The 12,788-nt window shown below is 37.7% G+C and overlaps 1 protein-coding gene across 21 annotated transcripts in view; it reads right to left on the bottom strand.

The window, feature by feature from the left end:
* Nucleotides 1-12,788, bottom strand: part of NRXN3 (neurexin 3) — a 1,555,579-nt gene that overhangs the window by 141,921 nt on the left and 1,400,870 nt on the right. For 15 of the 21 annotated variants that reach the window (XR_001512329.1, XR_001512328.1, XR_001512327.1 and 12 more), the window contains 2 exons: nt 10,993-11,082; nt 5,435-5,739 (listed from right to left, as the gene is read on the bottom strand). Coding sequence is in view for 16 of the 21 variants with exons in the window: in XM_006778842.2 (XP_006778905.1) it covers nt 5,435-5,739; nt 10,993-11,082 (395 nt within the window). In the remaining 5 variants the exon portion in view is untranslated. The remainder of the gene's footprint in view (nt 1-5,434; nt 5,740-10,992; nt 11,083-12,788) is intronic. The other 6 variants (XM_015558014.1, XM_015558016.1, XM_006778849.2 and 3 more) reach the window with 1 other exon arrangement.

Here is a 12,788-nt window from a genome sequence, read left to right as displayed (position 1 = left end):
GCATTCCTGATAGTAAGACCCACAGGGAACCCAATTCAGTTCTCTCCTTTTGGTCATCTTCCAATTGGCAGGGAGGGTTCAAGCCAAGCCTGAGAATCTGTACCTCTTGTCTTTCATAAATCCCCTCTATGTTCTCTCTGTTCCAGTTGGACTTGGCTAACTCCTTTAAGAATTATCATCTCCGACTTAGACAATTTAGCTTATGACATTCAACCAACCTGGGATTTGTTGCTTTCACCATGTATCCAATTGTTCTCATCTATAAGTTCCAGCTCCATACTTCCTCAGCCATGAGATCCAGCCAAGCCACCTCATATGCCACCCTCACTCCCAACATACTACTATTTCTAAGTCACTGCTTCATATTGATGACAATGTCAAGCCCTCTTGAACTCTAAGCTCCATGATGGCAAGGATCCTGAATTTCTTTTCTTTGTAACCCTGAATATATGTATAGACATATTTCACAGCAGAACATAACCTCCAAGACCCATAGAAATCCAGGTTGATTTTAAAATGGAAGAGAAAGTAAAAGATGGGTAGTGGGGTATTAGAGACTCGAGATCTTATATATATGTTTTTTTATTTGCCAGTACTAATGTTAGCCTCCAAATTCTATTTTGACCCTCCTTCAAATTCCTATCCCCCAAAATCTCCACTCTAAACTACAGACATGACAACCAATAGAGACGACTGCATTTTCTGAGGTAAATTCTTGCTTGAGAGGGTACTGACTTGCATACAAAATGTTGGGGACATAATGTTAAAATAAGCTTAAAACACACTCAGTTTTACCGTTCATGATATACTCCTTTTAAGCATTTTACTTATATTAACTCAGTTATCCTCAAAACCATCACATGCTACAAGCACTAGTATTACCTTTTCATTAACCCTACTCCCCCAATTTTACAATGTGGTAGACTTAGGTTGGTTGCAAATTCCTGTCACTCTTCCTGTTGGAAGTGAGGCTTATATCTTCCTCCATGAAAGTGAGAAATGGCTGCTTTGACCATAGAAATGGTGTATGTGACAATGTGTCAGTTTCCAGGCTCAGGCTTTAAAAGTCTGGCAGTCTCTTCTTGTTCCTTAGAAAACTCTCTGAGAGCCCTGAACCTCCATGAAAGAAGTCCTGCTACTCTACTGGAGAGACCACATGGAGAGTTTTGGAAAGTACAGGGAGAGGGACATGGACCCAGCTGAGTTCAGTGCTTCTAGTTCACCCACCAAGGCACAGAGGCATGTGTGTGATGTCTGACCCTCCAGACCAGAGTAGAACTGGATAACTCCAATTGACTCCATATGGGGCCAGATAATTGCCTTGCTGAGTTCTGCCCAAATTCCTAGCCCACAAAAGTGTGAGATCCAATGATGTAGTTACCATGTTAAGCCACTAAGTTTAAGGGGAAAGTTGGTTTCATAGCAATAGTTAACTAGAGCATATGTGACTAGCTAATATGAAGAAAAACTAGGTTCTAAACCCAGGCAATTCTGACTCCAAGCACATCCATTAATCATTCTGCTATAGCCTTTCCACTGGAATAAAATAAAATTGTCCCAAAGCACACTGATCATTCTGGAGGGAAAGCGCTCCACAAGCCATGTCACTTCTAGTTGTTAGATGATTATAAGGTATGCAATAAAGCCTATCTTATTTTCTGATTTATTCAATAAATACTTACTGAGCACCTTTTAAGTGCCAGACCTTTACCTGAGAATTATCACGTAGCTACCTGCTTTCTTATTATATCCATGGTCCTAACCATGGATACAATCTAAATTATTATTATTATTATTATTACTAGAGGCCCAGTGCACAAAATTCGTGCACAGGGGGGTGGGGTTCTCTCAGCCCAGCCTGCCCCTCAGTTTGGGAGCCCTCAGTGGAAGGAAGACAAGAAAGGGGGAAGGGAGGGGGGGGCAGGGCTCCCCTGAGAGCACAGCTCTTTGTACTGCAGGTTGGAGAAGCCTGGACCATACAGGCTACTGGGTAAATTCATAGGGCAATTTGCAGGTCAAAGAGCATAAACATTTTTTAGGCGTTTGATAAATACTGCTAAATGAGAGACCCAGGAGCAGGCCTTGCTGGATGCTGCCTATAGGCTGCACTTTCCTGCTCACTGATGGCTGGATAGCCAGGGCACCCAAGGTCAGGCCCTGCTGAGTGCTGCCTGTGGGCCGCACTTTCCTGCTCTCTAATCACCATGGGGTCCCAGCTGGGGGCAGGGCTTAGGCGGCACACAGGGGTCCCGGATGGGGGCGGGGCTTAGGTGGTGCGGGGCTTAGGTGGCACATGTGGGTCTTGGCTGGGGGCTGGGCTTAGGCGGTGTGATTGCACTGCCCAGGGCTGCACACAGGGCCCGGATGGCAGCTCACGCTGTCCCGCCCTGCCTGAAGTATGCAAATTAGCTTCCATCTTTGTTGGAGGCTAATTTGCATATCGTGCTGATTAGCCAATGAGAGGTGTAGTGAAGGTGCAGTCAATTACTGTCTTTGTCTATTATTAGATAGGATTATTGTTGTTGTTGTTATTTTCATTATTATTATTTATTCAGGGAGCACCTAGAGACATACTTCTTAATATAGAATGAAGATCTGATGCTTGGGTACCATAGCTGTTAGTAATTCCATGGAGTACATGAAATTCACAAGTAAGTCTGTAACAAACAAGATTATCAGAAATATCAAAGCACCAGTTACTCCCAGGGGGGCCATATCAACTCAAAAACTTTTTGTTCACCCTCACACAGTTAAGAGCATGGCTGAAAGCACTTTCAGCCTTCTTTTGAATGGAACTCAATGCTCCCCAAGGCCTACTGAAAAGAAACTGCTCAAATGATATCTTCTTAGCTTATGCTTTAAGAAGGAACCAGTGGATTTTTTGAACAACCAGGTCTTTATACTTTTAAATTCACATCCTTATTCTATTTCACTGGAAGAGCTTCATTTTAGGAAAATTCTGCTCTATAGATGTTATCAAAGCAAAGGAGGACAGAACAGTATTATCCAGAAAAGTGAATGATTGATCTGACAAATATGAAATCCAGTCTTCCCCAATTTCTTTCTCCCTTCTAAAGTATTTCCAAGAGATCAAACCTTTATGAGTCCACTTTATCCAAGAAAATTAGCTGGATTAAACAGGGCACATTAGAGCTTTGGTGACTGACCTTCTTCACCCAAAGCCTTTAGAACTGTCCTAAACCATGAATATAATCCAAATGCTATTGGGTCCCTAGTCCTGCCATAGGCTTGATGTGGTCTATAGAATGTACTCGAGATCAGAATAGGCTTATAGACAAGGCAGGCTATTGAGTTTTTACAGAGCCCAGGACAGAGTTCTTATGGCTCATTGGCAAGAGTAAAAATTATCCAAAACCATTGACATAAAGTTATTTCCTCTAGCAAGTCTTTCCAAAGACATGGGCCATTTTTATATATCATCTCAGTCTGATACAATTCTGCTTATCTGTTGGCTTTCCTCCAAGAGTATGTATTTACACACCCTTAAAAACAAAGAGCATCAACAGATTTATAACTCATTTTTATAGCCTGAGTGGAAGCAAAAGTAAAAACATGTAGATATAATCCAGTTATGACTAGACTCAAAAAAAAAAAAAAAAAGAAACACACACTAGACAGGAGGCTATCACACAACCTCCAGAAGTCCACATCTACTAAAATGAGAACAGGTTCTATGATATTTAAGATCATAATCATTGGCAAGACTTTTGTCTTTGGTACCCTACACTTCCCCAGAAGCTCTGACTCTCTTCGTTTGGAAAGACTACCCAATTTACTTCCATTTATGTACTTGCCACAAGATAGAAAGCCAAAAACCGATGATTACCATGGCTTAGTCCCTGAATCTGGTGTAACATTAAATCCTCTTGGGGGTCAGTTAAAATTGGGCCTTGCAAAAGATTATAGGAATAGCCATTGCGACGGGAAAAAGCCCTTTGCTCTTCTGCTTCCCACAGAGTTAGTGGAATGTATTCTGACAGAAACAAAACAAGTCTGCCAAGACCTGTGCAGATAGAACTATGTTTTCACCAACAATAAACAGATCTGCTTTTGAGCTATAGAGAGTCATAATAGAAATATATATTGCCTTTTATCTTCTTTTCAGTGAGTAGAGTGAAGTGTCAGGAGTTATTGCTTTAATATCAGAGAAAAAGCTATTTTTTGGAGCATGTGTATAGGTATGCATGAAGGAGCCCGTGGGACTAGGACACTGTTAGACTAACCAGGTTCTTGCACATAAGATTGTCCTGATGATATCATCAGTATATACAGCTGCAGATCATGCCTGTGAACTCACAGAAGAACTCTTTGGATACTCCTGCTCAATTAAAAGGAAAAAAAGAAGACAGCACATTTACCTCTACCTAACTCATGTTAATTCAGAAGAATGGGAACACATAAGGGGTTTATGGATTATGGACTTTAAATTTATAATACCTATTGAAGTTAATAGAAAGGTGATGTCAAAGACTCAATTGAACTCCTGCATAATGTCTTAAAACTAAGAAACTGAAAGGGAAGTACTGGTTTCTACTGAATTGTCTATAAATACTAACTAGGCTAGGGGTTATTTCCCCACAAGCAGTTACAATGTCTTATTTATGCCAGGGCATTTAAGGCTAATAACTTGATTAACCTTCTACCCACTACTAACTAGATTTATGGAATGCCAAGGGAGTCAGCAAAGCATTAAGTTTTAGCTTGAGTGTAATTACTTTTAAGTGAAAACAAACAAACAAACAAAAACATTAGAACAAAATAAGGACTTCCTACATAGCTAAACTCAGACCTTCAAATTTTATAATGTAATTAGGGTCTTGATCATATATAAAAAACCAAAATGGACAAAAATAATTAATGGACAAATGTAATTAATCAACACTGACTATCAAATACAGACTGTATGTCATAAGGGTTAAACCTCTAGCTTCAGTTGCCCTTGATTTAATGCTACCCATTGGCTAAAAAATGAACAGTTCTTATTCCAGCAAAGCCATCAGGAGGTTGTAAGGAAATTGCACTAGGATATAGTCTTTCCTATGATAAGACATTTTACTTTCCCCCTTTTTCCTTTTTAATATTGAAAAGAAAGGTAATAAAATAAGAGCAGGGGGTATTTCATACTGAAATTAGCTTTTGAGTAATAGCTTTCCCATTTTGAATAATATATTTACTGTTTCAATAACAAATATGATAGGCATGGTAACCCATGAGTGCACACAAGACTTTGTAACTTCTTTAGCAATGACTTTGTCTTTCTCTATTCTAGGTCTTATTACTATGAGTATCTGTAGGCATCCTTCCTATAAACATAGTAATTCACATTCTCTCAATATGTAGTAACACCGATCATAATAGCAATGTCTCAAAGATAAAAAATGCAAAACCAATTAATAGTTGGAGAAATATTTACCTGAATGCTGGCTGTTGAGCGATTCTTGCGGGTTGTGGTAGTAGCCATTGTGGTGGTGGTTTCCATGACAGTGGTAGACATTTCTGGTGGCATGGCAGTCGTCTGTGTTCCTAAGATTGATGGGACTTCTCCCACCAGCCGGACACTTCCATTGATTTTAATATTGGGGTTGTTCTCAGCTGCCATGTTCAATACTTTCAAACCATCGTAATAGAGCCCAGAGAGCTGGCCTTGGAAGAGGCGTCCTTTGTCCTTTCCGCCAATGGCTATTTGCGCCTGGGTGTTGAAGATGGTTAACTGCCGGCCTAGTGGGTTGGGTGGAGGAAACATCATTATTCCCATACATTTTCTCTCTTTGCCTTGCCTGGTCTAAATTAACCAGGTCTAAAAACAGGCTTCCTTGAATAATTGAAGGGAAGAAAATTAGATAATAAAAATTCAATACAGATATTGGCAAGTAACATTTCATTATGTTTATCCCTTCCACTGTCTAGCTGAATATCCTAGGTATCTGAATAATCAAGTCTCTATTTCATTGTGAGGATGGAGAACCTTGGTTCAATTGTGAATAGTATTATAGTCTTCTCAATAAATTAGTTGTGGACAACAAAAAGAAACCCCTAAATCAGATGAAGATAATAATAAACCATTAATACCTACTCTATTGATTTGTTACCTACAAAGTATATAACAACAGCTAAAAAGAGTTATATATGGCAAACAAAAACCTTGTGAGACACTCATCCCACTGAATTAAAAAATTAGGTGTGATAATTACATTAAATTACCTGAAATTAAATTCCAGTTAAGAGATTTGTATTCATTGCATACTTAGAAAAAGTGAACAGTCAGTCACCAAACACCTTATTTTATAGGAATCTTCATAGTACATAATATTCTATCTATACTTGCTGTTCAATTAACACCAAGACAAATCAATTCTTACCTCTATTAATGTTGAGGTAAGGATATTATGGTCACACAACTAAATCTCTCCCTAAAATATGGAGAATAAGTAGGCATTGATATGTTCCTGAGATGGGGGAAGAAGAAAGTGTCATTCCAAGTCAATATATTTTAAATGGGGGGTATGGGCATTAAAAAAAAAGTAACATAAAAATCTTTAAAATTATATCAAGATATATTAATGGACTAAAGGGTATCAGTAGCTCAACTTACTTGGGGTTCCCATTTGGGGAACAATTCATGCTTCTGTGAATAGGAAACTCTCAGAATGAAATCATGGCAGAATAGAGTTCAGAATAGTGTAACTCAACTTATCTTCCTCCAAAGTACTTCTAGATCTTTCCAAGAAAAACAACAATAACAAATAGCTTTTTAAGCCATGTCATTATTTCTCTAGATTATTTTCTTCTGCTTTTCTATATAGAGAAGGAAGGGAGGGAGCTTACTAATGGAATGAAATATATTCTTTTTAAAATTTTCTCCACTTTAGTCAGTGATCAAACAATGCTCCGCTCATTCCTAAATCTAACCCTCTGAAATATTTTAGCTGTAAAATGACTGGAAACAATGGTGTTATTCTTGCCTAATTAATAAAAGAGAGTATATTTTTAAATATTGAGGTTTTTGCGTCACAATCTCTAATATGAACAAAGGTAACCTGTGATGTTTCAGCTTTTAACACTACTACTATTACATGGTCTTTAAGTCTTCACAATGGTTAGCTATTCTTTATTTTCTGGTGTATAATGTGGAATACCTTCTCAACATATAATAATGGACAAATGGAAGAGGCAGAGAAAGGAAAACACATCTGCTCAGAGGGAACTCATTAAACAAGACTCAACTCCACTCATTGGGCAACTCTTCAGGGTATGTCAGTGAAGTATGATTTATAAGTAATACACCTTGGGAAGCTTTGAACACTGCAGGATGTGGAACTAGCCAGATAATTCTGTTATAGTGAAAAGGATCTGAACTCTATAAAGATATCTGGAGTATGGAGATAGAATCTTCTGGCCTTAATAATAACAGAAATGCCCAGAACCTAAGGGTGCAATCAAAATAGATCTAATAGAGTTCCATTACTTTTTCACCAATTCCTTCGGTGCCCTGTGCATATGCATCATTACTTGTCCTTTGACCTGTCATTTCTCACAAAGCACACAGCAAAACGTTCAAAGCACAATAACAGTGGAGTCATATCTTTACTGTGTTTTTGTTTGTTTGTTTGTTTTGTTTTGTTTTTGACAACAGCTTTTTCTGATAGCTTTAAGCTTACTTGAAAATAAATGCCATGATGGGAAGGGAGAATAAACATGCCCTCAACCTCACATAGGCATTTGGGGCAGCTTAAGTTAATACATAAGAACAAGCTGCATAACAGGAGATATCTAGGACTAAAATTCAGTATCTTAAATCAGATAGCCCCAATACCAAGCGATAATGTCCATTCATACAACTGTTGTCTAACTATAATGTTTTATTCACCTCCTGTTTTTGTATATAGTCCACTACTGATGATCAGTAAATGGCTCTGATTATAGTTGGAACATTGTATACTTCTAATATTCCTGAAAGTACTTCACATCTATTGTAGTTTTTATCTATTTTCCTGGTGCTATTATCCTGCCAATGCTTAAAAAATAAAAAAAATAATAAAAAAAAATTTAAAGGCTTAGAGAGAATGAAAATGTAAACCTGAATTACACTGGCTAGGAATGATGGATCTCTTTTATTCTAGTTGACATTATTCAGTTTCATAAAGTGGTCTTCGTTTGTTCAAGACTGACCCAAGCACGGAGAAAGGAGAGACATTTCCTGGGCTCTAAGATTAAGACACTGCCCCACTTCTGGCTATTGCTGCTTTCTCAGAAAGAGCTGGCTAATCAGTTCTTAAGAATAAGGTACTGGTTGGGTAAGACAGGGAAGAGGATGTCTGTGCTTCAATTTTATATCAGACCACACTGGAAATATTTGAATTATTGTTTGCTTCTCTGTTCCATGCTCTATTTCTGGCTAGAACTGCCTTTATTCTATTTTGAAATAGCCCCTCTTACCATGAATTAGGTGGTTAACAATAAACTGGCTACAACTCAAGTAATAGTGGGATAATCTAAGTCTTCTGCCACCTCTTCTTCTGATCAATTTCTCTCCCTCTCTGTGAAGCAGGAGTAAGTGAATAAGCAAGATATAGCCATCACCACCCTCTCCCTCTGAAGGATATGAGGACTGATGAGATAGTTTCATCACATGCCCAAGATTTCTTGAAATCAATGCCAGACTCATTATTGTTACTGATTATGGCCAATCATGTTTTTGTGTGTGTGATCATGTTATCTACATGTATATCTTGAAATGAGAATTGCTCTATCACCAATTATTTAAAAAAAATTGGTTCTAACACCAGTACATAATTTATAGCAGGTTACTTTTTATTTTTTGTTGTGGGTGCCACCATCTTGGAAGTCATTCATTATTGCCTCATTTGGACACCACGTTCACATATGGCTTAGATGAAATCTTTGCATGTTTCCAGCCAGTGTTGCACAAAGACTAATTAATTAAATCTCAGAACACCCTTGGGGAATAGGCAGTATTATTTATCCTCTCCTCTGATGGGAAATCTGAGCTATACAGAGGTTAAATGGATTGTCTAAGGTCAGGAAGTCAGTCGATAGTAGACAGAGCCAGAAAACAGACTGGGAGTGCTGTGCCCCAGACCTCTTCCCCAGTGACAGAGGTCAATGTAAAGAGGCATTCCCAGGACTTCCTGACCCATCTGCCTAGTCATCCTTCTGTCTTTACTTTTTTATACTCATTGCCTGTACAAGTTTTTTTGCTATAATTTGCAATTTAAAAGTTAGCTAGACAGAGGAAGGGGTAAAGCAATAGAATAAATAGATGTTACTCACCTAAATTACCAACAAAGTAATTTGTTAAAAGACTGTAGAGGAAAAAAGACCTTCCAGTTTGCAAATAATTTGTTTCAATCATACGTGCACATATAAAAACATGTACATATTTGATGAAGATATTAGAATGCCTCCCTCCATCTCACCTGAACCACCCCTGGCCCTGCCCCCCCACCCCATCCCCATTTTTTTTGCATGTTTGAAAGCATCCTTTTATATGAAAACCAACTGATAACAATGCTATCGTGAGGAAAACTAAAAGCTTACTAATAACTTTATAATGGTTTATAAAATGAAAATGCCTGGCATGCTCTTAAACTTAGACTTCAAAAGGCAATGGAGTAAAATAAAATAGTATTAACATAAAATTGAAAGAAACAAAAAAGTTCTCTCAGGCACATGAGACTCAGACATGCATCTAATTTTCATTTCCTTTTTAAAAAGTGAGGCAATCATCATATTTAAATGTTAAAGGGACTTTAGGAGCTGGTGATTACTAGACAAAATTATTTGCTTTTTAGAGTTATTCTTAATTTATTTTTAATTATACCACATACATTAAAACAGGGCAAACAATTAAGACTCAGTGAGAATTTTCTGTGTTTAAAGGTGCAAATGTTTCACCCTTTAAAACTGTAGTAGCTTTTTGATTTTTAAGTTATATACTAATATACACAATTGCTTATTATATGTAACTCTATCAAATCTCTATATATTTTAAAAATTCATTGAAGGTCTGGAGACCAGAAAAGCTTATACTGGCTCAGGAAAGAACAGAATAAGTAGCTTTTTAAAGAGAGGAACTTTCCTCTGTAGAGAGACAATGGTTTACATCCCAACAAACAGAAACCACACAGAAAATTCTAAGATCTGGTATAACTGCTGCCCTCTCTTATTAGCTATGTGGTGGTTTTCTTTGGGAAATCAGAAACTGCTGTTTTGCCTCTTATGAGCCTTTCCTTTTCCAACTCGTTACCCTAACCACTTACACTTTTGTTGCATAATATCCAGTACAGTAGGTATCACACAACTGAAGTGTAAAATAGGTTTGTGTTTGTGTTTAGTTTCTGTCAGTGACTAGGACACAATCTCTTATGAAACCCTTTTGCCTCTGTAAGGTTGCATTGAGAGGCAAAATTCATCTTTCTCTTTCTTTTCATTGTTTATAAAAAGATGTTCAAAAAGAACACTCCTCTTCTTATAACACTTGTGTTTAAGCAGATTAAGTTAGCAGAATCTATGATTTTTGTTGTTGTTAGACAGTAAAGCCAAAACAGCCTCAAGATGGAAGTTTAAAAAGTACTTTTGAAATTTCTTTAGAAAGCTTTGGTATAAGAGGCTATTTACAATAAATTAACAAATAATGTCATGCAGTGGTTACGTTGCCATAATACATTTCTTTTTTAGAGGTTCCTGGAATTTTTTGTTTGTTTGTTTGTTTGTGGCTGTCACACTGATAGCAAACGAGATGTTAGTCCCTTTAACTGTATTTTAATGGCAATGTATTATAGCATGATTTATCAACATATGGCAGGTGGAAGCTGACACAAATTATAATGAAAATTAAAACAGTCATTTATGCAGCAGGCGATTATCATTTAAGGAACATTTATTTGCAGGCTTTAAAAATGCGGGTTTAGAATCAAATGAATTTAAAATGAAAGTTTTAACGATGGTTACCTTTTTCCTGCAGCCACTCCTCTACGGGCCGGTTATATTTGAAGGGGATTTTCTGTTTTACCATTTGGAAGCGTTCATTATCAGTGTTGCCTTTAAAGTTTAAAAAACAGCTTAAAGAACAATCTGAAAAGTCAATAAGTCACGAAAAAACATCCTATTTTTTTGTTTGTTTTATGAAGTTTTTAGAGCTAGATATCAATTTATCTTTAGTAGAGGTGGAGTTGAAATCACTCTGTCCTCGGTGACAGGTTTAACATCTGGTTAGTCTTAGCTATGCAGTGCTCCGCCAGGTGTTGGACACATGGCATGGGATGGGAATCAGTAAGAGGTGTGCCCATTTATAAAGATGGGTAGACCTTCACTCTTTTCCATCTCACCCCAGCTGCATCTTAATTGGGTCAATGGAGGCAGGAGGATCTCCCTGAACTATGAGAACTTAACCTGCCAGATAGGCTTTATAATGTGGGAGGGGACATCAGTCAGGCATGCTCTATCCTCACTACTGTATCCTATTAGAAGCACGGTCCACATATTCCTTATTCTACTCTCAAGTGTCAGTAGCTGTTCTACCTTCTGGCACAGGGAAGCCAAAGAAGACCATTGAAGTCTTGATGGCCAAGGGAGACTCCTTATTCCATAAAGGAGGCCTGGCATCCCATCAACTATGTTAAATAGGTAATGTTTTACAGATGGCTCTTACTGTCTCTACTCCCTTGTCTATATTTGTCTATATCTATACTTAAAAACAGCTATACATATAATGAGATAGCCTCCAGAGGTTTTTAAGCGCCTATGCTTTATTACTACTAATAGATGCAGGCTTTATATGTTTGCCTTCCTCTTTCTTATCTTCCTGTGAGAGGTGCTTCCTGAACAAACATCCATTCCTAAAGCCTGTTAGGGACACTTCTCCCGAGCATAAAATATCTAATCAGTTTCAAACCTCAGACATAATGCATTTAACTGCTGGCATGCGCCCTTCTTCATTTCATAACTGTTACCACCCCTGGATGGTTTCTATCCTTAGAAGAGAATTGGAGAGTGGTGTTGTGGAAATATATCCCTAATGAATGTGCTTCAAATCACCAAATAATGAAACTATGCTTTGGGAGCTATCTCATCAACCAACCTCACGGATATCAAGCAGAAACTAGTGAGTTATACTTCATTACTTTGGACCCACAGCCCTATATTAGAACTTAGGGAATCCCATTCTAAATTACCAACATTAAAAACAAAATCAAAATCTTAAAACAGGTGGTTTGGAAACCATTTACAAGAAATTTCTAAAATCCAGAAAGAATATTGGAATTAAGTATATCATCAGGCCATGTGCACAGAAGCTTGCTATGAGTCTCAGGGCCAGCTCCATATAGGGGTTATTGCTGGCAGGTTCCACATGTGAGGAAATGCATGCCTGCCTTCCATGATGGGTAGGACGGGAAAGAATAGTAGGACAGGAAAGAGAGGCAGAGTTTGGACAAGGTCCACATTCATTTCTCTTATGAATACATTATTCTATGAAGCTGACTCATTATTCTATAAAACAACAAAAATTTGCATATTGTTAAAAACTCTGAAAGATGGAAGGTCATTTGGAAAATCAAATTGGTTTAAATTGCCACATTAACATTGCTCTTAGACACTTTTCATGTTCTTGTTGGTTTTTATAAAAGAGGCAACTATGGATCTGTTTCCAGCCTACATTACGGGACCCTAACTGGCTGGCATACAGCATACTATATTGACATATCAAAGGATAAAGGGAACTGAATGGAGAGAACAGTCAATAATAT

This window comes from Myotis davidii, unplaced genomic scaffold (genome assembly GCF_000327345.1).
Source record: "Myotis davidii unplaced genomic scaffold, ASM32734v1 scaffold309, whole genome shotgun sequence".
Lineage (NCBI taxonomy): Eukaryota > Metazoa > Chordata > Mammalia > Chiroptera > Vespertilionidae > Myotis > Myotis davidii.
Note: the sequence above shows the minus strand (reverse complement) of the source record. Positions and strands in the feature narration are given on the sequence as shown.